The 27,242-nt window shown below is 42.5% G+C and overlaps 4 protein-coding genes across 8 annotated transcripts in view; 2 read left to right on the forward strand and 2 right to left on the reverse strand.

Moving 5' to 3' along the window:
- Positions 1-1,643: 1,643 nt before the first annotated feature.
- tmem234 (transmembrane protein 234) lies at positions 1,644-8,564 on the forward strand. Its single transcript, XM_024146238.2, has 5 exons — positions 1,644-1,691; positions 3,146-3,297; positions 3,454-3,520; positions 3,700-3,792; positions 3,955-8,564. Exons 1-5 carry the CDS (start codon positions 1,679-1,681, stop codon positions 4,065-4,067), a joined length of 438 nt encoding a protein of 145 aa, XP_024002006.1. The 5' UTR covers positions 1,644-1,678; the 3' UTR covers positions 4,068-8,564.
- Positions 8,565-9,392: 828 nt separating this feature from the next.
- On the reverse strand, positions 9,393-18,799 carry LOC112080456 (doublecortin domain-containing protein 2-like). Its single transcript, XM_070442592.1, has 10 exons — positions 18,126-18,799; positions 17,767-17,818; positions 15,592-15,662; positions 14,566-14,700; positions 14,357-14,396; positions 14,179-14,244; positions 13,890-14,046; positions 13,535-13,644; positions 10,968-11,039; positions 9,393-9,410 (listed from the first exon to the last, which is right to left on the reverse strand). The coding sequence occupies exons 1-10, from the start codon at positions 18,449-18,451 to the stop codon at positions 9,393-9,395; spliced, it is 1,047 nt and encodes a 348-aa protein (XP_070298693.1). The 5' UTR covers positions 18,452-18,799.
- Positions 18,800-19,064: 265 nt separating this feature from the next.
- iqcc (IQ motif containing C) lies at positions 19,065-23,619 on the reverse strand. 2 transcript variants are annotated; one of them, XM_024146236.1, is made up of 5 exons: positions 23,512-23,619; positions 22,626-22,766; positions 20,025-20,355; positions 19,772-19,896; positions 19,065-19,649 (listed from the first exon to the last, which is right to left on the reverse strand). In XM_024146236.1, exons 1-5 carry the CDS (start codon positions 23,545-23,547, stop codon positions 19,614-19,616), a joined length of 669 nt encoding a protein of 222 aa, XP_024002004.1. In that variant the 5' UTR covers positions 23,548-23,619; the 3' UTR covers positions 19,065-19,613. The 2 variants fall into 2 exon arrangements, with proteins under 2 accessions (XP_024002004.1, XP_024002005.1); XM_024146237.1 differs by having other exon boundaries at positions 20,020-20,355.
- A 123-nt stretch (positions 23,620-23,742) lies between these two features.
- Positions 23,743-27,242, forward strand: part of fancm (FA complementation group M) — an 84,231-nt gene continuing 80,731 nt past the window's right edge. For 3 of the 4 annotated variants that reach the window (XM_024146232.2, XM_024146234.2, XM_024146233.2), the window contains exons 1-4: positions 23,743-24,622; positions 24,720-24,892; positions 25,723-25,800; positions 26,062-26,220. In XM_024146232.2, the coding sequence (XP_024002000.1) occupies positions 23,896-24,622; positions 24,720-24,892; positions 25,723-25,800; positions 26,062-26,220 (1,137 nt within the window). In that variant the 5' untranslated portion in view covers positions 23,743-23,895. The remainder of the gene's footprint in view (positions 24,623-24,719; positions 24,893-25,722; positions 25,801-26,061; positions 26,221-27,242) is intronic. The other variant, XM_024146231.2, reaches the window with a different exon arrangement.

The raw sequence follows: 27,242 nt of genomic DNA on the forward strand, positions 1-27,242 counted from the left end.
CAACTGAAAGATTCAGTGCCCTCATCTGGTAGAAAGTAGCCATTGGCAGAATTCTGAGGCTGCATTACAGATCTCCATTAGTTTCAAGTTGCAATGCGTTTGGGAGTCATTTAAAGTGGAACTGACAGCATTTTAGCAACATTACATCTTATTCAAATCTGTTCATATTCACCCTCAGGAAGAATGACATGTATTTTAATTTTTATAATTTTTGAGAAGTGAGATCTTAGATATTGTAACGCTCAAAGAGTGAATGGGTGTAGAGTCAGGCGCAGAGAGCAGAGGATACGGGAAAAAACACGCTTTAATGTCCAACCAAAAAAGGTACAAAAGGTAACGCGGAACATAGGCGTAATACACTCCACCTAAGTACCCGAACGGGAAGGGGAGCCAACTTCGGTGATATTCGTGACAGATATGGTCATTTTCACATTTTCATAGAATGTTTGGGAATGATGTGGAGTAACGCATTTGTGAAAATTCTTTAGCAGCCGTGGGTTGGACAATTGATAGTACATTTTTACATTATGTAATGTTCACTTGAACAGAAACAGTGCTGTACTGAACGACCAGTTGACAAACTGGGAGGTGTTGGGTTGTGGGTTGGGGAACACTGTCAGCATGGCCACTGCCCTTTAAATATGTCACTCATTGCTTCAGCCCACACCTTGCCACACACACCAAACATAAGCAAAAATAAATCAAAGGCTGTTCAAGAACATACAAGAACGTTTTTGGGAAACGTGTTAATCTGTACAAACCATTCCGCAACGTAGCAAACGTTCAAGCGAACTGAATGGACCTCCGCACCGGACTCTACACAGACCTGTGCACCATAGTCAAGCAGAGCTACAGTAGGCTTATATGCAAATAAGCTATATGGCCATCATTCACTTTGAACTGGACTGTGTGTTTGCAGGCACTAGCAACAGCGGCACTTTAGATCATTAGAAAGCATTTGCCAAAAGCCACAAAATACAAATACCTAAATCGATTTCTGTAAATATGTAAATACCACAGGAGTCCGCTTACATTTGGGAACTTTACAGTCCTATTGCTCAAACAATCATGAAGAGCACAGGAGTTTGGTGCCACCTTAATTGGGGAGGATGGGCTCGTGGTAACGGCTGGAACTGAATAAGTGGATGCAAAAATGGGGTGGAGGCAGCAAATATTACCAGGCCAGCTCTGATTTACAACCTAATACCAAGAAATTTATTGGTGAATTAGTTATATTTGCCTGAATTTCCTAGTTAAATAAAGGTTAAATAAAATCAAATAAAAATACCTATTAAATCGGGCATTAATGTCTTACTCTATGTCATGGAATTTTGAGTGAAATAGAACCTATTTTTTTAAAACCTCTTATAAAGTTGATGTTCTAGCATAAACTGGGAATTTGATATTTTTGACTGATATGATTGTCTGTTTTATATCTGCAAAGTACTTCAACCTGTCTGTTTCAGTTTAAGATGTTACAGTAAATTGATTAAGACCATAATGCTTGACCAAATATATATATTGTAATGGGTTTATAATATTTACATTTTATGCTTTTATTTCGCTTCTGAAATAAAACTATCAGATATAATTACTACGTTTGACGGAGTGTCCAGCCAACGTTGTAGAACTGTTTACCGTAGGTGACTTGAATGCGACTCAGTACTCGTGTTTAACAATGGTGTCCGTGGGTAAGTACAGTAACTAGCGAGTAAATCGGGTATACTAGCGTAGCTATATACTTACACATTGCTCTCTAACAGTCCTTATTTATTGTATTAGTCATACAATGAAACCGAGCTTGCTGAATTTATTATTTACTGAGGTTATAATAACTGTGATTACAAGAGAAAACGAATTAGCGAGGGCTTTGCTAGGCAGCTTCCGGGTAGCATTATCTAGCTAAGGGAAAGTCAAAAGTTAGTCACTTGTAGCTAGCTATCAATCAATTTATAAAAGTTTGAACATATTTACATGAACGTTAAATGCACACGTTTTGAACAGTTCAACAGACCATGGGGAAAGTGGGGAAATATGTATGTGTAACACCTGTTGTGTAAAATACATATTGAGCAAATGTCATAAGCTAAAGAGCTTTATCTTTTTGTACTCTCACTTTTCTGGCCATAATAACAAATCAAATGTTATTGGTCACATACACGTGATTAGCAGATGTTATTGCGGGTGTAGCGAAATGCTTGTGCATCTAGCTCGACAGTGCAGTAATATCTAACAAATTACACAACATATACCCACTACACACAAATCTAAGTAGGAATGAATTAAGACTATACACATTTGGAAGAGCGATGTCAGAGCGGAATGGAATGGACTAAGATAGAAGTATGGAATACAGTATATGAGATGAGTAATGCAAGATATGTAAACATTATTAAGTGAATGAGATACCGTAGAATAGTATAGAACAGTATATACATATGAGGTGAGTAATGCCAGATATGTAAACATTAAGTGACTAAGATACTGTAGACTAGTATAGAATACAGTATATACATATGAGATGAGTAATGCCAGATATGTACACCTTATTAAAGTTACTAGTGTTCCATTCCTTAAAGTGGCCAGTGATTTCTAGACTGCCTATAGGCAGCAGCCTCTAATGTGCTAGTTATGGCTGTTAACAATCTGAATGCCTTGAGATAGAAGCTGTTTTTCAGTCTCTCGGTCCCAGCTTTGATGCACCTGTACTGACCTCGCCTTCTGGATGATAGTGGGGTGAACAGGCAGTGGCTCGGGTGGTTAATGTCCTTGATGATCTTTTTGGCCTTCCTGTGACATCAGGTGCTGTAGGTGTCCTGGAGGGCGGGTAGTTTGCCCCTGGTAATGCATCGGGAGACTGCACCACCCTCTGGAGAGCCTTGCGGTTGCGGACAGTACAGTTGACGTATCAGGCGGTGATACAACCTGACAGGATGCTTACAATTGTGCATCTGTAAAAGTTTGAGGGTTTTAGGTGACAAGACAAATATAATAATTGAGTGGTTGTTGGCATTGCACACAGGCATTGTTGTTTGTCCAACATGAGTACCATTATCAACTGAAATTGTGTTTATCCTAAACTTATAATTAACAGTTTGAATCCAATTTAATCAAGACAGATGATTGACAGACATTTCATTTCTAGTGGAGGTACTATGCCTCCTGCTGGTAGCTGTGCTGTGGGGCTGCACCAACCCATTTCTGAAGAGAGGCACAGAGGGGATTGAACATGTGAAAAAGGATAACAAGTTTCTTCAGTTCCTGGCAGAAGTTAAGTTCCTGTTTTTAAACATCAAGGTAAATTGACACTTGTATTTGGAGGGACTGAAACTTTTTCCATTTAGGCCTATAGTCTTGTATGTAATTCTTAATTGATGCAAATGCACTTTCCATGCTTTTCCTGTTATTTATAGCAGATGTAGCCTATAGCAACGTGTCCCTTTACATTTGCAGTACCTGATACCATTCCTACTGAATCAGAGTGGGTCCTTGGTGTACTACTTCACTCTTGCCACCACAGGTTAGCTACATCTTACTACTAAGACATGTTGAACTACAGTATGACTGTTTTACACATCGACCGCTCACAATCTCATCCTCCTCAGGTTTCTCTTATCTCCAAATCACATGATTGAAGTTGCCCCTAGATGCAGATTTTTCTTCCTCACCCTTTCCCCCCCCCCTCCTCCCCTCATACAGATCTGTCTCTGGCTGTGCCCGTGGCCAACTCCCTCACCTTCCTCTTCACCATGCTCACTGGGAAGCTACTCGGGGAGGAGTTTGGAGGGAAAAGTAAGTGTTGTGTGGTTATGATGTCACCACTCTCCAAACATAATGGCACACATTCTACAACATTGCCATCGCTCTCTGGGCTGTTTGGTTAGCCTTAGCACACATTGCATTGAGAATTGTCTCATTTTTCACACGCTGTCTCTGTGTGTTTGTTTGTTGCAGGAGCTGTTGGAGGAATGGTCCTCACCATGGTGGGCATCACTCTATGCATAGTGAGCTCCATCAGTGAGACTGAGAGCAAGGGGCAGCAGAATGGCACGAAGGTCTCACCATAGAAATAGATACTGTATCAGTACAGTACTGTATATCTCTATGGGTCTCGCTCTAAAAAAAGATGACTGGACACATTTTAAAAAGGTTCTATCCCATACCACCCAGTTCAAGTTATTGTTTCCTGTCTAGGGTACTTTCTATAGGCTTAGTTATGTCTTCAATAGAAGTGACTTTATGCTACATAACATATTTCAACTACAGCGGTGTTTAGGCTATCCAAAGGGACCAAAGCATATCGCTGTAGAACACAACATTTTGTAACAGATCATGAAAATGAGAGCTTCTTATTGGACAAGTTCAAGTAGTAAGCTACCTCCTCAGTCCCTGTTTCAAAACGTTTTCTCCCTACTGGACACAATCCTGACCTATACCAGCCAGGCAGTAGAGTGATTGGACAATATGTAGAAGAGAATGCAAATGAGCTTAGTGGGAACTCATCATGAACAATGTTGTGGCTCCCACACCTTATAACAACTGTGACAGTGTTCAAGTAGGGTTTATTCCAGCCAGGGTCCAGATTTATTGCCTATCTAGTTAATGCCGAGCCAGCCATTCTTGACACTTTGCTGCCATGTGTGAATACTGCCCATAGAAACACTAGGCTATAGGCCTATAGAAGACCACAGTCAATGTGTTAGTGTTGAAAATAGACCAACTAGAGTTCACGTCTTGAAATCACAGTGCTGCTACTGTATACCAAGGTCAGAGAAACTGTTATTACATTGTAATGTCTTAATGTAACTTATTTTGATATGAAACTACGAAGGCGTTCCATGCAAGGTGATATGTTGAGTGGGGAAAAACTGTAGTCTGCTGTTTTATTGCACTTTTTATTCAGAAATAATGGCATTTAACCCAAAATGCTTATACTGTACAATCAGAGGACGTTGCTGTTTTTTGTAAGATAAAATATTTCATATTGTATATTTCCAAGTTTATTTTGACGAAGAGGAATTCTTTACATTCAATGTACACTACCGTTCAAAAGTTTGGGGTCACTTTGAATTTTTTTTATACACTTTTTTTTAAAGCAAATTTTTGGTCCATTAAAATAGCATCAAATTGATCAGAAATACAGTGTAGACATTGTTAATGTTGTAAATGACTATTGTAGCGGGAAACGGCAGATTAAAAATATGGAATATCTACATAGGCGTACAGAGGCCCATTACCAGCAACCATCACTCCTGTGATGGTTGCACGTTGTGTTAGCCTTTTAAAATGATACATTTAGATTAGCTAATTGATCATTAGAAAACCCTTTTACCATTGTTAGCACAGCTGAAAACTGATGTTCTGATTAAAGAAGCAATAAAACTGGTTAGTTTAGTATCTGGAGCATCAGCAATTGTGGGTTCGATTACAGGCTCAAAATGGCCAGAAACAAAGAACTTTCTTCTGAAACTCGTCAGTCTATAACTGCTATGAGAAATTAAGGCTATTCCATGCGAGAAATTGCCAAGAAACTGATGATCTCGTGCAACGCTATGTACTACTCCCTTCAAAAGTAAATTTGTGGAATTTCTTTCCTTAATGCGTTTGAGCCAATCAGTTGTGTTGTGACAAGGAAGGAAGAGTGTGCAAAGCTGTCATCAAGGCAAAGGGTGGCTACTTAAACAAATCAAAATATATTTGAGTTTCTTCTAACACTTTTTTGGTTACTACTTGTTTCCATATGTGCTATTTCGTAGTTTTGATGTCTTCACTAATATTCTACAATGTAGAAAATAGTAAAAAATAAAGACAAATCCTGGAATGAGTAGATTTGTCCAAACTTTTGACTGGTACTGTATGTATACAGTTGAATTCGGAAGTTTGCATACACCTTAGCTAAAACTGAGTTTAACTGTATTTTCACAATTCGGACATTTAATCCTAATAAAAATTCCTTGTTTTAGGTCAGTTAGGATCACCACTTTTTTTAAGAATGTGAAATGTCAGAATAATAGTAGAGAGAATGATTTATTTCAGCTTTTATTTCTTTCATCACATTCCCAGTGGGTCAGAAGTTTACATACACTCAATTAGTATTTGGTAGCATTGCCTTTAAATTGTTTAACCTGGGTCAAATGTTCCTGGTAGCCTTCCACAAGCTCCCCACAATAAGTTGGGTGAATTTTGGCCCATTCCTCCTGACAGAGCTGGTGTCAGGTTTGTAGGCCTCCTTGCTCGCACACGCTTTTTCAGTTCTGCCGACAAATTTTCTATAGGATTGAGGTCAAGGCTTTGCGATGGCCTCTCCAATACCTTGACTTTGTTGTCCTTAAGCCATTTGCCACAACTTTGGATGTATGCTTAGGGTCATTGTCCATTTGGAAGACCCATTTGCGACCAAGCTTTAACTTCCTGACTGATGTCTTGAGATGTTGCTTCAATATATCCACATAATTGTCCATACTAAGGATGCCATCTATTTTGTGAAGTGCACCAGTCCCCCCTGCAGCAAAGCACCCCCACAACATGATGCTGCCACCCCCGTGCTTCATGGTTGGGATGGTGTTCTTCGGCTTGCAAGCCTCCCCCTTTTTCCTCCAAACATAACGATGGTCATTATGGCCAAACAGTTCTATTTTTGTTTCATCAGACAAAATCACATTTTATTTGTCACATACACATGGTTAGCAGATGTTAATGCGAGTGTCGCGAAATGCTTGTGCTTCTAGTTCCGACCATGCAGTAATAGCTAACAAGTAATCTAACCTAACAATTTCACAACAACTACCTTATACACACAAGTGTAAAGGAATGCATAAGAATATGTACATAAAAATATATGAATGAGCGATGGCCGAACGGCATAGGCAAGATGCAGTAGATGGTATAGAGTACAGTATATATATATGAGATGAGTAATGTAGGGTATGTAAACATTATATAAAGTGGCATTGTTTAAAGTGGCTAGTGATACATTTATTACATACATTTTTCCATTATATAAAGTGGCATTGTTTAAAGTGACTAGTGATACATTTATTACATCCTATTTTTAATCATTAAAGTGGCTAGAGATTTGAGTCAGTATGTTGGCAGCAGCCACTCAATGTTAGTGATGGCTGTTTAACAGTCTGATGGCCTTGAGATAGAAACTGTTTTTCAGTCTCTCGGTCCCTGCTTTGATGCACCTGTACTGACCTCGTCTTCTGGATGATAATGGGGTGAACAGGCAGTGGCTCGGGTGGTTGTTGTCCTTGATGATCTTTTTGGCCTTCCTGTGACATCGGGTGGTGTAGGTGTCCTGGAGGGCAGGTAGTTTGCTCCCGGTGATGCGTTGGCCCGACCTTACTACCCTCTGGAGAGCCTTACGGTTGGGGGCGGAGCAGTTGCCGTACCAGGCGGTGATACAACCCAACAGGATGCTCTCGATTGTGCATCTGTAAAAGTCTGAGGGTTTTAGGTGACAAGGCAAATATAATAATTGAGTGGTTGTTGGCAGTGCACATATGCATTGTTGTTTTAAATGTTTGAGTGTTTTTGGTGACAAGCCAAATTTCTTCAGCCTCATGAGGTTGAAGAGGCGTTGCTGCGCCTTCACCATGCTGTCTGTGTGTGTGGACCATTTCAGTTTGTCCGTGATGTGTACGCCGAGGAACTTAAAACTTTCCACCTTCTCCACTACTGTCCCGTCGATGTGGATAGGAGGCTGCTACCTCTGCTGTTTCCTGAAGTCCATGATCATCTCCTCTGTTTTGTTGACATTTAGTGTGAGGTTATTTTCCTGACACCACACTCCGAGGGCCCTTACCTCCTCCCTGTAGGCCGCCTCGTCGTTGTTGGTAATCAAGCCTACCACTGTAGTGTCGTCTGCAAACTTGATGATTGAGTTGGAGGCGTGCATGGCCAGGCAGTCATGGGTGAACAGGGAGTACAGGAGAGGGCTGAGAATACACCCTTGTGGGGCCCCAGTGTTGAGGATCAGCGGGGTGGAGATGTTGTTACCTACCCTCACCACCTGGGGGCGACCCGTCTGGAAGTCCAGGACCCAGTTGCACAGGACGGGGTCAAGACCCAGGGTCTCGAGCTTAATGACGAGTTTGGAGGGTACTATGGTGTTAAATGCTGAGCTGTAGTCGATAAACATCATTCTTACATAGGTATTCCTYTTGTCCAGATGGGTTAGGGCAGTGTGCAGTGTGCAGTGTGATTGCGATTGCATCGTCTGTGCACCTATTGGGGTGGTAAGCAAATTGGAGTGGGTCTAGGGTGTCAGGTAGGGTGGAGGTGATATGGTCCTTGACTAGTCTCTCAAAGGACTTCATGATGACAGAAGTGAGTGCTACGGAGCGATAGTCATTTAGCTCAGTTACCTTAGCTTTCTTGGGAACAAGAACAATGGTGGCCCTCTTGAAGCATGTGGGAACAGCAGACTGGGATAAGGATTGATTGAATATGTCCGTAAACACACCAGCCAGCTGTTCTGCGCATGTTCTGAGGAAGCGGCTGGGGATGCCGTCTGGGCCGGCAGCCTTGCGAGGGTTAACACGTTTAAACGTTTTACTCACGTTGGCAGCAGTGAAGGAGAGCCCGCAGGTTTTGGTAGCGGGCCTTGTCAGTGGCACTGTATTGTCCTCAAAGCGATTAAAGAAGTTGTTTAGTTTGTCTGGGAGCAAGACATTGTGGTCCGCGACGGGGCGGGTTTTCCTTTTGTAGTCCGTGATTGACTGTAGACCCTGCCACATACCTCTCGTGTCTGAGCCGTTGAATTGCGACTCTACTTTGTCTCTATACTGACGCTTAGCTTGTTTGATTGCCTTGCGGAGGGAATAGCTACACTGTTTGAATTCATTCATGTTTCCGGTCACCTTGCCCTGATTAAAAGCAGTGGTTCGCGCTTTCAGTTTTGCGCAAATGCTGCCATCAATCCACGGTTTCTGGTTGGGGAATGTTTTAATAGACGCTGTGGGTACAACATCACTGATGCACTTGCTAATAAACTCGCTCACCGAATCAGCGTATTCATCAATGTTATTGTCCGACGCCATGCGGCACATATCCCAGTCCACGTGATCGAAGCAATCTTGAAGCGTGGAATCCGATTGGTCGGACCAGCGTTGAACTTCCTGTTTTAGTTTCTGTCTATAGGCTGGGAGCAACAAAATGGAGTCGTGGTCAGATTTTACGAAAGGAGGGCGGGGAAGGGCTTTATATGAGTCGCGGAAGTTAGAATAACAATGATCCAGGGTTTTGCCAGCCCGGGTTGCGCATTTGATATGCTGATAAAATTTAGGGAGCCTTGTTTTCAGATTAGCCTTGTTAAAATCCCACAGCTAAAATAAATGCAGCCTCAGGATATGTGGTTTCCAGTTTACATAGAGTCAAATGAAGTTCTTTCAGGGCCGTTGATGTGTCTGCTTGGGGGGGATATACACGACTGTGATTATGATCGAAGAGGATTCTATTGGTAGATCATGCGGTCGGCATTTGATTGGAAGGAATTCTAGATCAGGTGAAGAAAAGGACTTGAGTTCCTGTATGTTGTTATGATCACACCACGTCTCGTTAATCATAAGGCATACACCCCCGCCCTTCTTCTTACCAGAGAGATGTTTGTTTCTGTTGGCGCGATGCGTGAATAAACCAGGTGGCTGTACCGACTCTGACGTATCCCAAGTGAGCCGGGGGACATTTCTTCAAAAAGTACGATCTTTGTCCCCATGTGCAGTTGGAAACCGTAGTCTGGCTTTTTATGGCGGTTTTGGAGCAGTGGCTTCTTCCTTGCTGAGCGGCCTTTCAGGTTATGTCGATATAGGACTCGTTTTACTGTGGATATAGATACTTTTGCACCCGTTTCTTCCAGCATCGTCACAAGGTCCTTTGCTGTTGTTCTGGGATTGATTTGCACTTTTCGCACAAAAGTACGTTCATCTCTAGGAGACAGAACGAGTCTCCTTCCTGCGTACTATTGTTTGTACAGATGAACGTGGTACCGTCAGGCGTTTGGAAATTGCTCCCAAGGATGAACCAGACTTGTGGAGGTCTACAAATTTTTTTCTGAGGTCTTGGTTGATTTCTTTTGATTTTCCCATGATGTCAAGCAGAGGCACTGAGTTTGAAGGTAGGCTTTGAAAAACATCCACAGGTACACCTCCAATTGACTCAAATTATGTCAATTAGCCTATCAGAAGCTTCTAAAGCCATGACATCATTTTCTGGAATTTTCCAAGCTGTTTAAAGGCACAGTCAACTTAGTGTATGTAAACTTCTGACCCTCTGGAATTGTGATACAGTGAATTATAAGTGAAATAATCTGTCTGTAAACAATTGTTGGAAAAATTACTTGTGTCATGCACAAAGTTTCTTAGCAATTTCTCGCATGGAATAGCCTTCATTTCTCAGAACAAGAATAGACTGATGAATTTCAGAAGAAAGTGCCATGTTTCTGGTCATTTTGAGCCTGTAATCGAACCCACATATGCTGATGCTCCAGATACTCAACTAGTCTTAAGAAGGTCAGTTGTATTATTTCTTTAATCAGCACTACAGTTTTCAGTTCTGCTAACATAATTGCAAAAGGGTTTTCTAATGATCAAGTAGCCTTTTAAAATGATAAACTTGGATTAGCGAACACAACGTGTCATTGGAACACAGGAGTGATGGTTGCTGATAATTGACCTCTGTACGCCTATGTAGATATTCCATTAAAAAATCTGACATTTCCAGCTACAATAGTCATTCACAACATTAACAATGTCTACACTGTATTTTTGATAATTTTGATGTTATTTTAATGGACACAAAAAAGTAGCTTTTCTTAAAAAAAAAAAGGACATTTAAGTGACCCCAAACTTTTGAAAGGTATATGTTTGGTTAAAAAATGTTGAAGAGAAGTCTTTCAACATCTTGTGTTCACTGTGATAAAACCTCATGTTACTCAAGGAATAAAGCGATCCCAGAAAGAAACACACCTGATCTCTGCTGTTGGAATGAGGAGGATCTCTGCCAATTAGACCCTCATCCTCCACTCTCTCTGCCACTCTCTAAAAGATAGACACAACAACACATATTCCAGTTTGCTAAACTATACACCAGACCAACAAACCTTACATACAGTTGAAGTCGGAAGTTCACATACACTTAGGTTGGAGTCATTAAAACTCGTTTTTCAACCACTCCACAAATTTCTTGTTAACAAACTATAATTTTGGCAAGTCGGTTAGGACATCTACTTTGTGCATGACAAGTCATTTTTCCAACAATTTTTTACAGACAGATTATTTCACTGTATCACAATTCCAGTGGGTCAGAAGTTTACATACACTAAATTGACTGTGCCTTTAAACAGCTTGGAAAATTCCAGAAAATGATGTCATGGCTTTAGAAGCTTCTGATAGGCTAATTGACATCATTTGAGTCAATTGGAGGTTTACCTGTGGATGTTTTTCAAACCTTCAAACTCAGTGCCTATTTGCTTGACATCATGGGAAAATCAAATGAAATCAACCAAGACCTCAGTAAAGAATTGTAGACCTCCACAAGTCTGGATCATCCCTGGGAGCAATTTCCAAACGCCTGAAGGTACCACGTTCATCTGTACAAACAATAGTACGCAAGTATAAACACCATCATACCGCTCAGGAAGGAGACGTGTTCTGTCTCCAAGAGATGAACGTACTTTGGTGCGAAAAGTGCAAATCAATGCCAGAACAACAGCAAAGGACCTTGTGAAGATGCTGGAAGAAACAGGTACAAAATTATCTATATCCACAGTAAAACGAGTCCTATAATCAACATAACCTGAAAGGCCGCTCAGCAAGGAGGAAGCCACTGCTCCAAAACCACCATAAAAAAGAGAGACTACGGTTTGCAACTGCACATGGGGACAAAGATCATACTTTTTGGAGTAATGTCCTCTGGTCTGATGAAACAAAAATAGAGCTGTTTGGCCATAATGACCATCGTTATGTTTGGAGGAAAAAGGGGGATGCTTGCAAGCCGAAGAACACCCTATCCCAACCGTGAAGCACGGGGGTGGCAACATGTTGTGGGGGTGCTTTGCTGCAAGAGGGACTGGTGCACTTCATAAAATAGATGGCATCAGAGGATGGAACATTATGTGGATACATTAAAGCAACATCAAGACATCTGTCAGGAAGTTCAGAAAACCAGTCAGTATCTGGTGTGACCACCATTTGCCTTATGCAGTGTGACACATCTCCTTCACATAGTTGATCAGGCTGTTGATTGTGGCCTGTGGAATGTTCTCCAACTCCAATTCAATGGTTTTACAAAGTTGCTGGATATTTGCAGAAACTGGAACACGCTGTTGTACATGTCGATCCATAGCATCCCAAACATGCTCAATGGGTGACACTTCTGGTGAGTATGCAGGCCATGGAAGAACAGACATTTTCAGCTTCCAGGAATTGTGTACAGATCTTTGCGACATGGGGCCGTGCATTATCATGCTGAAACACGTGGTGATGGTGGCAGATGAATGACACGACAATGGGTCTCAGGATCTCGTCACAGTATCTCTGTGCATTCAAATTGCCATCGATAAAATGCAATAGTGTTCGTTGTCCATAGCTTATGCCTGCCCATGCTATAACCCCACCGCCACCATGGGGCACTTTGTTCACAATGTTGACATTAGCAAACCGCTCGCCCAAAATATGCCCTACACGTGTTTTGCGGTTGTGAGGCTGGTAGGACGTACTTCCAAATTCTCTAAAACGATGTTGGAGGCGGCTTATGATAGAGAAACAAACATTAATTTCTTAGGCAACAGCTCTGGTGGACATTCCTGCAGTCAGCATGCGAAGTGCACACTCCCTCAAAACTTGAGACATCTATGGCATTGTGTTGTGTGACAAAACTGCACATTTTAGAGTGGCCTTTTATTGTCCCAAGCACAGTTGAATCAGCTTTTTGATATGCCACACCTGTCAGGTGGATGGATTATCTTGGCAAAGGACAAATGCTCACTAACAGGGATATGAACAAATTTGTGCACAGAATGTTAGACAAAGAAGCTTATTGTGAGCTTATCTTTTATTTCAGCTCATGAAACATGGGACCAACACTTTACATGTTGCATTTATATATTTTATCAGTATAATATACCTCATACATCATTTCAAGGAGAGAAGTGAAAGATGGTCCAATTACACTGCTTAAGGGAAGAAATAACAGTTCAAACTTAATCCCCAGAGGGAAATTTGGTTGCAGGCAGGGATAACATGTTAAAAAAAAACACATAGTACACAGATTTTTTTCTTCTTCAGGCAATAGAATGCATGCGAAAATCAGATACTGCACCATTTAATTCCCTATCCCTACTTGGGCCAAGTGTTTAACATGTTTTAGCCGGTGGGTACAAAGGAGTGCTTGTATCAGTTGCTTTTTAGTCTGGTTTGCATCTGGAACCTGAGGGTAGAAGTTGGAACGCCGAGTGGAGCGGGTGGTTGCTGTCCTGGAACGGAGGACTTTGGGTAAGGAGGACAATAGAGTGGAGGAGAGAAAAGAGGTATACCTGGTCAACAGGGAGATCTACTGCTGTGTTCTCATCTTCCAGCACCTCCTCGGCCCCCTGCACCTCCTCTCTCCTCCTCCGTACACATCCTTTGAACACACTGGCCTGGGCTGCATTGCACACACACAGAGACATGAACGATCAATCATCGTAAGTGTGTACAGACACAATCATGAATACAATACTTTACACTATGTCAGGGGTCTCAAACATGCGGCCCAGGGGCCACATCATGCCCACAAGTTGCTTTCTTGTGGTTCCACTTCTGATATCTAATTCCTATTCAAATCAGGCCCTCTGTGAGAACAGCAAGACTGACAGCAAGACTAATTTGAGTTTGTGTGTGTGCTCTTACCTGGTCCACTCTTTGGCAGAGGCCTAGGTTGGGCTCTGTTCCTCACTGGTCTGGCGTAGAAGATAGCGCTCACCTCCTTCTTTGGTCTCCTTTGGATGGCTGGGAGTGTCATCTTCCCTACTTCGTCCCCCGTTGACTTCACCCTCCGTCCGTCCGACTGGAACCACAACATCAGAGCCATGTTCATTAGACACCAAATGGAAGAAAACAGACAAACAGGGCGGGGCTACCTGGACTTATAAGAAAAGCACATTTTTGCTACATTTTTGCTACAGTGTTTCGACTGTACCTCTGGAGAGTCCAGGAGAGCAGAGTCCCTGTATCTGTCCTCAGGGCCCCTGGCTGCCTTCCTGCCCTGAGCAAGACAAAGGGAGACCGTGTGTACCTTTATTACCACGCTCAATTGTCCTACAGACAAAATAAATATAAAATATGAATCAGTAGATGATAAGCACAAAGTAGCTTACCTCATGTCTCTTTGACAGCCTTCTAATTCCAGGGTAAATTCTGGAAAATAATGGAAAATTGAAATATTTTTCATATAATTCATATAATATAGAATTCAATATTTTATTTAGAATAAAATACACACACTAGTCTTTAGTCTTGTCTGTCTGAAAGCTGTTCTATTGTCAGCTTCTCTCAAATTTCTGTACGATAATAATTCCATCGATACCCCTCAGTGGCTTTAGGAACCGACAACTCCACATAGGGAAGCTTCTTGAACCTCTCTGCTCCCACTGCCACGTAGTACTGGCCACACTCCAGCTCATCTGCACTGGACACGGTCACACCCTCTAGAGTGCACAGCCTAAGACGTAGCAGGGTCAACGGTCAGGGGGTCACTAATGGGGTCAGAGAGCCTCTAGCCTGAGATTTGGTTGGCGGCAACAACAAAAAATCTGCCCCCCCCCTTGACGACGGAGAGAAAAATGAAAGATTGTAAACTTAATTTCCTGCAATTCTACCCATTTTGCCATGGGGAGTAGAGAAATGTTGCAGTTTTAATTTATGCAATTCTACACATTTTGCCATGGGGCAGAGAGACATTTTTTTATGTTTTACTTAGCCGACATTGCTAATTGTTAGCTGACATAGCTAATTAACTGACGGTCATTGACTGACATAACAAAAGAAAACCTGCTGAAGCAGAACCAAGTTCTGAAATTCCACCTGTGTATTCTACTATTCTAACTCTTAACAGTAAGTTGAGACCCTGACTGAGTTCCTATTTTTTTTATATGTTTTGGGGTCGTGGGCCCCCTGGCGACCTCTTATGTCGCTTATGCCTGGAGCCTGCCCTGGAGAGACTGTCATCTGTGTACCATTAGGTCATTAGACTGCCATTACCTGTAATAGGTCAAACATGCTGTGAGGGTGTGACAGCTGTGTTGTCCTATGTGATCAGTCTCAGTGTGTTTCTATGCGTGCCTGTATGAGTATGTGTGGTGTGTGTGTGCGTTTGTGTCTGACCATTCATAATCTCAAATAGCACACACATTGCATATAGAAACATACAACTTATTTGTGTGCGTTCCTCTACAGTGTTTTCCACAATGGAGATCTCCTCTGCTTCCCATTCCGGTTCATCATTCCCAGGACCTGGCAGCGAGACCTGGATCAGATCCTCGGTCTAATCACAGAGAAGGCCAATTTACAGACTGGAGCCGTGCGCAGTGAGCCGGTTAATAGGGAAACTCACTTTACGATACAGGGTAGAGGAATATACTTTCTCCATTTTGCTGACACATTCGGTCTGTGGAGTAATATTGCCTTGGACAAAAAGATAACAGAATACTTTCCAAATAAACTACAGCATTGTAGTTCTAGATAGATTTGTGAGTCAGAAAAAAAGACAAGGCAGAAATACAACCTCCTCTGAGCAGTGAATGCCAAATAATACAATTTGATAAACAATCATCAGCAACTATCCCATTTGATATGATTTGACACCAGGTGGTTAAGAGCGTTGGGCCAGTAATTGAAAGGTCGCTGGTTCAAATCTCGAGACGACATGGTGAAAAATCAGTCTGTGCCTTTTGAGCAAGGCACTTAACTCTAATTGGTTGTGTAAGTTGCTCTGGACCAGAGCGTGTGCTAAATGACTCAAATGTCAAATACCAATTGTATTAATTACAGAACAGAACATTCACCCACAGACATTGCACAATAAGCGGTTATCACTTATGGCCACGCACCTTTCAGTCAGAGGGCAGTGTCCATGGCAACACATATCATCATCCTGGCCAATAACACATCTACATAGACAGATTGAGTGCCCCACTTGAATGAATAACTAAACAATATAGCCACTCCGTCCACAAAACGGCCACTGACCTTACTATTAGGTCCAGAGGCTGTTGAGGCAAGCCCTGTTAATATCACTCATTGTTTCTGACCACATAATATTACAATAAATCAATACTTCAAACTAAACCAAGCCATAGACAGATAATTTTACATTTACATTTAAGTCATTTAGCAGACGCTCTTATCCAGAGCGACTTACAAATTGGTGCATTCACCTTATGACATCCAGTGGAACAGCCACTTTACAATAGTGCATCTATAAATCTTTTAAGGGGGGGGGGTGAGAAGGATTACTTTATCCTATCCTAGGTATTCCTTAAAGAGGTGGGGTTTCAGGTGTCTCCGGAAGGTGGTGATTGACTCCGCTGTCCTGGCGTCGTGAGGGAGTTTGTTCCACCATTGGGGGGCCAGAGCAGCGAACAGTTTTGACTGGGCTGAGCGGGAACTGTACTTCCTCAGTGGTAGGGAGGCGAGCAGGCCAGAGGTGGATAATGTTTCTACAGTGTTTCCACTTTGATGTGGTACTATGCAACGTTGTTGTATTTAAACCGAGCGGTAGGCATGGGGGCTGCCAGTGAGGGGCTGCGTACAGATGTAGGATCTTAATTTGATAACTCTTTTGTTGCAGCACAGCAGAAAATGCAAACTTGTTTTAAAAAGTTTGTAATTTCCACTTTGAAAATTCAGACTTGATTTGCCCTACTGAAAAATGTATTAACCCCAATAAAAATGGCCATGAATTATAATCCACATGCTAATTGACATTTCCTGTTGCTGCAGGATTATTTACCTGCTGTGGCAAACTGGCTCAAACTAAGATCCTACATCTGTAGGCTGTGTATCAGGCCTTCCCAGGCATGTTCAGAGCGCTGATAACACAGTGGCAAAACAACATCTGTGCCAACCCAAGTGTCACACAATTGCCTTTCTACTGTTTCATATTAACTCAGTGGTGTAGAGAAAGAATGCTGACGGGCAAGTTATGGTGGCTTTTCTGGTCCCAGTCAGATAATGGAGATTTATATTATTTTTAGGAGTACGATATTGCTCCAAAGCAGTACACACACTCCACAGCTGAAAATTAAATACATTCATATCTTGCTATCCAACCAATTGGACTGAATAAAAAGCAAGCACTTTCCAACATATAACCCTAACCCTATTGAGATGCTGCGCTTGAAATGGCCTTGTTTGACAAGCATCCGTGACACGTCCGAGAGTCCTTTGCATAATATTACCTCACCAAGACAAGATCTATCCTCCTTTGATATATGAATGTATCTGATGATAGAGAGAGAGAGCTATTGAAATGGGCCAACAATTACCTAAGACACTGGGTGACAGCTTGAATACAGCACAGAACATTGATGTTTTGATGTTATTATGGTGCTTATTTTCATATTTGTCTTGGTACCGGTTCTGATCCACCTGATTTGAGTGGGTGTGCTAGTGTGACCATCCCCCTCAGAGCGTTCCAGTGGCGAGTCCGAGATGGTTTAGGCATGGACTAACGAGTAATGGACCCGGCAGAGAGCCGCCACACACAGAAAACCATACTGAACCTTACCTGAGCTCCTTCTCTGGGTACAGGCTGCGTCTTCAACCCTGTGGTCAAATAACTGTATGGAGGGTTCACACGTCATCACCAACGTCAATGAGACATAGAACGCTTGACCCATGTCTGTATAAAATATTTGCATAATAGTTTACTAGCTTCATGTGTATTAGGCACACAATGCATACATCTCATAGGAAACGTTCATTTGGACAAAATAATGTAACCTACTGGAGCTAGACATTTACACACGTCATGGTAGACATACATGGTAGACATTAATAAATGGACCGATGCCATTGAACATACAGGGGTAGAATTAAGACAATTTCTAGAGAATTCATAATTCTGCCTGGTAGACTACTACTCACTCCAGCTTCTTGAACCTCTCAAAGACTGCAGCTACGTACTTGGCCCCGGTCTGGAGGTCATGCAGCTCCCTGACCCTGACGGGGGTGTACAGGGTCCTCACGGCTAGTGGAGCCTGGATGCAGTGGGTCATGTCATTGAGGAATGCCTCCATGGTGGCCACCTGTTGATGGTTGACCACAAACCTCCTGCCAGAGTAGGAGTCACCGTTCATGTAGACCATCACGCTCTTGACCGGAGGCAGGAGAGTTGCTGACCCACTAGAAGCCATTTCACCAGATGCTGTCTTTGTCCCCATCTGCTCGGGGTCTAACACACCACCTCTCATACACTCAAACCTTAGAAGGCTAGAAGAGTGTCGAAATGTTTGAATTAGAAGGTGAGATCCCCTTCTGTTGTTGTGTTCTGTGTGGTGGTCTCTCACAGCTCTGGACTTTCCCACTGCTCTCTCTCTCTCTCTCTCACACACATCTCTGGCGGCTGTGAGTATTTCCTGGTTGCCATGGCAGCAGGGCCAGCAATGACTGGCTTTGTGGGCAAAACCATCAGCAGCAACGAACGACAAGAGGGAGAGTGCAGGAGCAATAGTCAGAGAGCAAGGGGACAGTGTTGTAAGCTGAATAAATAAGAAACCATAAACCTATGCATCATCTTAAAAAAAACACACCAAAAATAAACACATACAAAACCTGTGGAAATTGACATGGTCAAATTCACAAGTGAAGCCTAATGCTAGTTCTGTAGTATGTACAACGGAAACAGTACTTAAAGCTCAGGGATAACCCCCTCTACAATAGGTTAGGCTCTGGGAGTTGACTTGAGGGAGTTGGAATACCTTTTCCATTCATCCATTTCAAACATTCTCCCTTGCTTGACCTTGTATGGGCTGTCAAGAAATCAGCTTTGGTGTTGTCGATATCCCCACAAACAAGGACAGTATGTTGAATTGTATAACTGCACTTTAATGATTGTATTGAGTATGTGGTCTCAATGGGAAATACGAGCTTGCGTGGCTCACCTGAGATAAACTAAAGGCAGCAGGAATTCCCTTGAATCTCTCCCATATCTTATTTGAAAACAACGGAGATCACCATAGTTATATGGAACGATGAAGACAATAGCAGTGACGTGAAGCGACATCACATATAGCACTGACAGCAACAACATAAGTATTATTGTTAAAAAACATAGCTAGAATATATTATTTGACCACGTCATCAATGGATAGTTACAAACATAAACATTATTCATAATATGTTTCCCCCAAACATTCACTCTGTGTCACTCATACACATCTTGAATAAATACCCCCCCCAAAAAATTATACATTTAATTATACCCCTCCCACTGTGGGATAGCTAGATTAATTTATTTGGTATATGATTATTTATGTATCGTTAACATCATTTCATTTATCAACATGGGGAAAGATTCAGTCCTTCAGATCATTGTCCAGTTTAGAGAAACTGCCTCTCCTTGGTCCTCTGCCATTAGGAAATATTCAGTCTCTCTTTCAGTGACAGGTACTGAGAGAGAAGAGAAAGATAATGCAATTGTTAACCTTGCATTGAATATTGGTCTTATTCTTCAACACAATCAATGAAAACAATGCGACAAATGACATAAAATTTGAGAAAACGGCTTTCACTTTTTTACGGCTGGCAATAGCTTGTTGAAGCCATAGCATCTCCATGGCCAGATTGTTCCTGTGTAGCTGCAAGGCTTCGGGGGTATGGGGCTCGTCCTGGGCCAGACTACGCCACCGCTGGGAACCTGGGAAAAGGCAGACACATTCAGAGCAAGTCATTAACTTACATGCCCTAAAAACAATGAGTATAAAGTCTCTAAAAACAAGCATATTTGGATTCACACACACTAAACTTTTATTTGACCCACCTTACCTTTCTGAAAACAACCATAGCTCACATCTCGACCCAGACTGCTCCAGACAGTGGTCGTATCCCCTGTGCTCTCCAGCATGCCTCCTCCATCCAACTGCTCCCCCTGACTGCTCTCAGTCTCCCCCTCACCCCCAGGTGGACAAGAAGAAGGACTGGGTGAGCCCCTGGAGATGGATGCCTGTCCATGGCTGTAGGGGTCATCTCTCTCCGGTTCTAGCCTATCGGACATAAGCTGTGCCCCTTCTCTCTCCCCTGGCTGCTCCAGAGGATGGCTTCCCCTGTCTGGTGCTTCTTCCGCATGTTTTTTGGTGAAGATACCAGATGGGCCATCCTGTATGGTAGAGTACAATAACATTTGTTAGATACACAAACTGTGCAGAAAATGACAGGCAGAACTTACGGTCTTCGACAGAATGGCAAACTCATCAAGGATCTCAACCACCCTAGCCACGGTTTGTTCACCACGCTACCAGAAGGTGGAGACAGTACAGGTGCATCAAAGCTGGGGTCGAGAGGTTGAAAAACAGCTTCTACTTCCAGGCCATCAGACTGTTAAATAGTCACCACTAGCCGGCCTCCACCTAGTACCCGGCCCTGAACTTTAGTACCATCCGGTACTCAGCCCTGCACCTTAGAGACTGCTGCCCTATGTACATAGTCATTGAACACAGGCCACTTTAATCGTGTTTATATATTGTTTTACCCACTTCACATGTATATACACTCTATTCTAGTGAAGGCTCAACCTATATAACTACTGCTGTACACACCTTTTCTATTCATATACTGTCACTCCATAATGTCTATACACACACACACCATCATATACACTACATTTACATTTTAGTCATTTAGCAGACGCTCTTATCCAGAGCGACTTACAGTAGAGTGCATACATTTTATTACATTGTATACAGAAGATAGCCCTATTTTGTAAAAGACCAAGTCCATATTATGGCAAGAACAACTCAAATAAGCAAAGAGAAACAACAGTCCATCATTACTTTAAGACATGAAGGTCAGTCAATCAGGAACATTTCAAGAACTTTGAAAGTGCAGTCGCAAAAACCATCAAGCGCTCATCTTTGGTCTGATGAGTCAAATTTGAGATGTTTGGTTCCAACCACCGTACCTTTGAGACAGAGTAGGTGACCGGATGATCTCAGCATGTGGTTCCCACCGTGAAGCATGATGGAGGAGGTGTGGTGGTGCTTTGCTGGTGACACTCTCTGTGATTTATTTAGAATTCAAGGCTCACTTAACTAGCATGGCTACCACAGCATTCTGCAGCGATACGCCATCCCATCTGGTTTGAGCTAAGTGGGACTATCCTTTGTTTTTCAACAGGACAATGACCCAACACACCTCCAGGCTGTGTAAGGGCTATTTTACCAAGAAGAAGAGTGATGGAGTGCTACATCAGATGACCTGGCCTCCACAATCACCAACCTCAACCCAATTGAAATAGTTTGGGATGAGTAGGACCGCAGAGTGAAGGAAAAGCAGCTAACAAGTGATGAGCATATGTGGGAACTCCTTCAAGACTGTTAGAAAAGCATTCCTCATGAAGCTGGTTGAGTTAATTCCAAGAGTGTGCAAAGCTGTCATCAAGGCAAAGGGTGGCTACTTTGAAGAATCTCAAATACACTTTTTTTGTTTACTACATGATTCCATATGTGTCAAAGTTGTCAAAGTTTTGATATATTCCCTATTATTCTACAATGTAGAAAATAGTAATAATAAAGAAAAACCCTTGAATGAGTAGGCGTTCTAAAACTTTTGACCGGTAGTGTATTTATATTCCAGACTGACATTGCTCATTCTAATATTTCTATGTTGCTTTTGTTTGTTTGTTTGTGTATTGTTAGTCATTACTGCACTGTTGAAGATACAGTGCATTCGGAAGGTATTCAGACCCCTTGACTTTTTCCACATTTTGTTACGTTACAGCCTTATTCTAGAATGGATTATATAAAAAGACAAAATCTCATCAATCTACACACAATAACAAAGCATAATCAGGTTTAGACAAATATTACAAATAAAACACTGAAATACCTTATTTACATAAGTATTCTGACCCTTTGCTATGAGACCCGAACGGTGCATTCTGTTTCCATTGATCATCCTTGAGATGTTTCTACAACTTGACTGGAGTCCACCTGTGGTCAATTCAATTGATTGGACATGATTTGGAAAGTCACACACCTGTCTATAGAAGGTCCCACAGTTGACAGTGCATGTCAGAGCAAAAACCAAGCCATGAGGTTTAAGGAATTGTCAGTAGAGCGCCGAGACAGGGTTGTGTCGAGGCACAGATCTGGGGAAGGGTACCAAAAAATTTATGCAGCATTGAAGGTACCCAAGAACATAGTGGCCTCCATCATTCTTAAATGGAAGAAGTTTGGAACTACCAAGACTCTTCCTAGAGCTGGCCACCCAGCCAAACTGAGCAAACTAACTAAATGTGGAAAAAGTAAAGGGGCCTGAATACTTTCCAAATGCACTGTAAGCGTTTCGCTACACCCGCGATAACATCTGCAAAATGTGTGTACACATCCAATAACATTTTGATTTGATTTGAAACCCTAAAATGCTTACGTCTTTGAAGTGAGGAATGGCAATAATGTTCCCCTTCCAATCTAAATGGTTCACTCCTCCATCGATATCTCTCACAATGTCCTCAAACTCTGAACGTGCGCAGTTGATCTCCTTTCTCATCAGATATCCACGAGCGTGTGCCTGTGGGAAAGGGATGAGGTGACCACTGTGTTAAGTGTTAGCTACAAAACCTAGTGAGTTAAACTTGTTAGCTAGTAGTAGTGTAGCAATTGACAACTAGAGCTAAGTTTGAACCAACAACCCTTCAGTAACAGGGAGAGCACATTACCACCTCTGCCATTAAGGTCCCTCCAGACCTATTGGCAGGGGCTGTTGTATACACATTATTCCACCTCTCCGGAGAAGCCTCTATTCCCAATGAAACACTTCCATCAAATTAAGGAGGCTTTTGGGATAATCGACCTACCGTTAGAGCAAGGGTACAGCTAGGGCATGAACAAACAATTGGCTACTGTACTGTATGTTACAGAGCATGTTGTAGTACACTTTCCTACTGTGCCATAAAGGTCCAGACCGTTTGGCAGAGTACATTCAAATACAGGGAATCTACACTATCATAAAAAGCTAGCTACATACATTTAGTGAATACAACCCTGTTCAACAGACTGTAGTTAGCTAGCAGCTAGAACGCATCGTTTAACGTTACGTTGTTAACGTTAGCTAGTAACTTAAGCCTCCCACCCACCCACCCACCCACACTCAGTCCCCACTGCCAGCCAACACTTGCTAAAGTTAGCTTTGAAGCTGCTTTCAAGCAACATGCACGCAGCTATAGTAGCAAGACAACACGGGTAAGCAAACGAGCATTCTTTGTTTGGAGACGCCAGCTAGTTAGTTAGCTAGCTAGTTAGTTAGTTGCTTTTACCTGAAAAAGTATGAAAATCCACTCGCTTCCCTCCATTGCTATGGTAACGAGGCAAAGTTCGCGGGAAATAAACCGATTTTTGTTCCTTTTCCGGTGTCACAATCACGTCAAGTGAAAATGAAAAGTCCCTTCGTGAAATGTGTAATTTAAAATATATATCAACATCTCCTTATAAGTTGGAAACACGTCTATATTTCTAATATATTCAAAGCTATTATTAGTCATTTCTGCGTTATATCGTTATTGGTGTTTATTTTGAAAAATATGTGAGCGACCCCGGAAGTACTTATTTTTGCAAACTTCGTAACGCTACCGCTGTCCAAAAATATTTGGCTGTCGGGTCGCCGCATGGCTTCTTGCTAAAAATCAACGCCACACGCGAAAATGAGTGGTGTGAACCAAATGACTTTGTTCCAGACGTGGGGAGCATCTGTTCCGCAAAAGGTTAGTCAAACGAATAATGTAAAGAAGTCTTCCGGGCGACGAAAAACAACCCAAAACAGCAGGGGCAGCACAGCAGCCTCAGTCAAGACTCAGAAGAGGGCGACTGGTATAACTTTGCCGCCCCCGGCGCCCCGTAACACGCTATGGGGTGAATTTGATCAAGGGTCCACAGCTGACAACGAGGTGAGAGATGTCGAGGAGGTTGCTGCTGCTGATGAAGATGATGATGATTTAATGGTAGTTGCTGTTTATGAGGCGGAAAAGTCTTTGCAAATTGATGGAAACGTTGGACAACATAGTGAACACACAACAAATGTTGAGAGCACTTGTCTCACACAGATAAGCTCAAGTGGATCAACATATTACAAAGACTTCCCTGGCCTTGACAGCTCCTCTGCAAAGGTATGGATCTACCCCACCAACTATCCCATAAGGGACTACCAACTAAAGATATCGGAGGCAGCTTTATTTCAGAATACGCTGGTATGCCTCCCCACTGGCCTGGGCAAGACTTTTATTGCTGCTGTGGTAATGTACAACTTTTATCGATGGTATCCATCTGGAAAGATCGTTTTCATGGCACCAACAAAACCGCTGGTGGCACAACAAATAGAAGCGTGCTACAAAGTGATGGGTATTCCACAGACACACATGGCAGAGTTGACGGGTAAGTTGCCACACATGTATCTTAAACGCGTTTAAACAGGGCCATGGCAAGGCTATAAAACGTCTCTTGTCTGACATTTCCATTCCTTTTCCACCAGGGAGCACGCAGGCTCAGCAGAGGCAGGAACTGTGGAGGTCCAGGCGCATCTTCTTCCTCACTCCCCAGGTGTTGGTGAACGACCTGTCTCGAGCTACCTGCCCCGCGCTGCACGTCAAGTGTGTGGTGATTGACGAGGCTCACAAGGCACTGGGGAATCATGCCTATTGCCAGGTATCTAACACTTAAAACCATACCTGAGAATGTTTCTGCTTTAAGGACGTTTGTGTTGAACTTTCCATTTATGTCAATGACCATTACAGACCAGAGGTAAGCTATTTCACCACTGTTCTATAACGGATACTGGCTCCAGTTACCACCAGAGGAATTGATTGATTGATAGAATTTATTAGATGATTAAAAGTAATAGGCTTGTCCAGCCGGTGACAAAATGACATGCATACAAGAAAACACAATAAAGCCCAGATGCTTATTTTCATTGCTGTCCCCAAAATCAAATCAAATCCTATGTTATTGGTCACATACACATGTTTATCAGATGTTATTGCTGGTGTAGCGAAATGCTTGTGTTTCTAGCTCTGACAGTGCAGTAATATCTAACAAATAATATCTTAACAATTTCACAACATATACCCAATACACACAAATCTAAGTAAAGGAATAGAATTATGAGTATTTAAATATATGGGCGAGCAATGTCAGTGGCATAGACTAAGATACAGTAGAATAGAATACAGTATATACATATGAGAGGGGTAATGCAAAATATGTAAACATTATTAAAGTGACTAGTGTTCCATTTATTAAAGTGGCCAGTGATTTCAAGTCTATGTATATAGGGCAGCAGCCTCTAATGTGCTAGTGATGGCAGCAATAATTATCAACAGCAGACGTGCCCGTTTGAGAGACCTTGTGAGAAAAATACCCCCAATCAAACCGCCATGTTATTTCTCAGATATTGTTTTTGTGACACCTTAAAGCTATTCTCTAATGACTGTTAAATTGCAGGAATAATGGCATGTTATCACTGCTTCTCTCCTCAGGTGGTGAGACAGTTGGGGAGCCAGACTGAACAGTTTCGCATCCTGGCACTCAGCGCCACGCCAGGTGGAGACACAAATGTGAGCAGCACAGCCTCTTCCACAACACTCTGAGGATGTTTACCACTATTATTTTGACCTTATGATGCTTGCAAAAGGGTATTAAATGGACTAACATGACATTATGCACTGACATTATGTAATGATGTACCACTTCAACCATTTACAAGAGAACAGAAATTATATTTCACCTCAATAGTATTCACGTTATGTATGATTATCACCCAAATGACCTACTTCCTAGTAATCTATCAACTCACTCGGGACTGTTTTCCTCTGCAGTCAGTGCAGCAAGTCATATCCAACCTGCTGATCTCCCACATTGAGCTGCGGTCTGAAGAGAGCCCTGACATCCAGGCCCACTCCCACCAGCGCAGCCTGGAGAAGGTGGTGGTTCCCTTGGGGGAGTCGCTGGCCGGGCACCAGGCCCTCTACCTACAGGTAGGCACCATAGATCCTCTCATATCAGACTTGGCGGCACAGATTGTTTTCCTGGAAATGTGATGTAGCTTATGTCAACTAGAAAGGTAAACAGTGTTCCTATCTGTATGACAGCTGTAGAGCCTTCCAAAACACAATAATAACGTCTATGTTTTGTTAGCTTTTTGAACTTTGTGGTGAAGGAGTGGCTTCTGAGGCTGGTTCCCTTTTGACCCTGGGTTATGTGATATTTGTGTTGGTGCACTGTCACCATCTTCTGGCTGAGATTTGTTATTGCAGGATGTTTTTTTTTCAACTGTACCGTACTTGGAAGTAAACATTCACTTTTAGCCATCTCAGTGTGGTACAACTTAATTCATTATTTCTAACAATTTAGTGAGAAGCTGCATACCAGGGTGCACTGTGGTTGTTCCTCAATGTACTGTTGTGCCCATTTCAGACTAATTGGTCTCAATTGGCTGGAGTGGTAGAATGTTGTGGCTGTAGAGCAAAGGGCCAATCCACCAGCTACTCCTCCAGCACTGTACCGCCAACCTCAATCACTGTCACCTGTCAAGCCACTGGAGCTGAAGTGACTGGCTGCTATGCGAATCAGATAAATGAACGCTCAGATAGGTGCTCCCCACGATCCAGCGTTCCAGACAGCCTCTGGCGAGGAGGAGACTGGACTCGTGTGGTGCACCTCTTGTCTGATGCGCTGAATTTCCAAAGTTACTCTCATGGTTTATGGTCTAGACAAGATGCCATGGCCTCAACATTGACTAACTCAAAGTAGGTTTGCCTCAGCAAGCATTGCCTTCATGGTCTAGACTAGTTGCTCTCAACATCGACTAACAGTAGTAGGTTTGCCTACTCCCTGGGCGCCTCATTGCATAATATCAATGTAACTGCCTGAGCCTACTTGAGGCTCCATGATATATTGTGCATGGTTCCCGCTTGTGAGGGATTGTGTTTCACACAAGTAATTGAGCCCACAATTATTCCCTTGTCATGTGAAAGAATATTTGTTCCCATTCCCTCTT

Source organism: Salvelinus sp. IW2-2015, unplaced genomic scaffold (assembly GCF_002910315.2).
Source record: "Salvelinus sp. IW2-2015 unplaced genomic scaffold, ASM291031v2 Un_scaffold16326, whole genome shotgun sequence".
NCBI classification, from domain to species: domain Eukaryota; kingdom Metazoa; phylum Chordata; class Actinopteri; order Salmoniformes; family Salmonidae; genus Salvelinus; species Salvelinus sp. IW2-2015.

Coding starts and splice junctions, on each gene's coding strand:
- tmem234 (XM_024146238.2), top strand. Junction 3,298..3,453: donor TCCTGTTTTTAAACATCAAG/GTAAATTGACAC, acceptor TTACATTTGCAG/TACCTGATACCATTCCTACT. Junction 3,793..3,954: donor GGAGGAGTTTGGAGGGAAAA/GTAAGTGTTGTG, acceptor TGTTTGTTGCAG/GAGCTGTTGGAGGAATGGTC.
- LOC112080456 (XM_070442592.1), bottom strand. CDS start 18,451: ATGAGAGGTGGTGTGTTAGACCCCGAGCAGATGGGGACAAAGACAGCA. Junction 14,397..14,565: donor GTTCCTAAAGCCACTGAGGG/GTATCGATGGAA, acceptor ATTATTTTCCAG/AATTTACCCTGGAATTAGAA. Junction 13,645..13,889: donor TCTGCCAAAGAGTGGACCAG/GTAAGAGCACAC, acceptor TGTGCAATGCAG/CCCAGGCCAGTGTGTTCAAA.
- iqcc (XM_024146236.1), bottom strand. CDS start 23,547: ATGGAGGGAAGCGAGTGGATTTTCATACTTTTTCAG. Junction 22,767..23,511: donor GGATTTTCATACTTTTTCAG/GTAAAAGCAACT, acceptor CCTTTCCCACAG/GCACACGCTCGTGGATATCT. Junction 19,897..20,024: donor CTATGGTTGTTTTCAGAAAG/GTAAGGTGGGTC, acceptor GCCTTTTCCCAG/GTTCCCAGCGGTGGCGTAGT.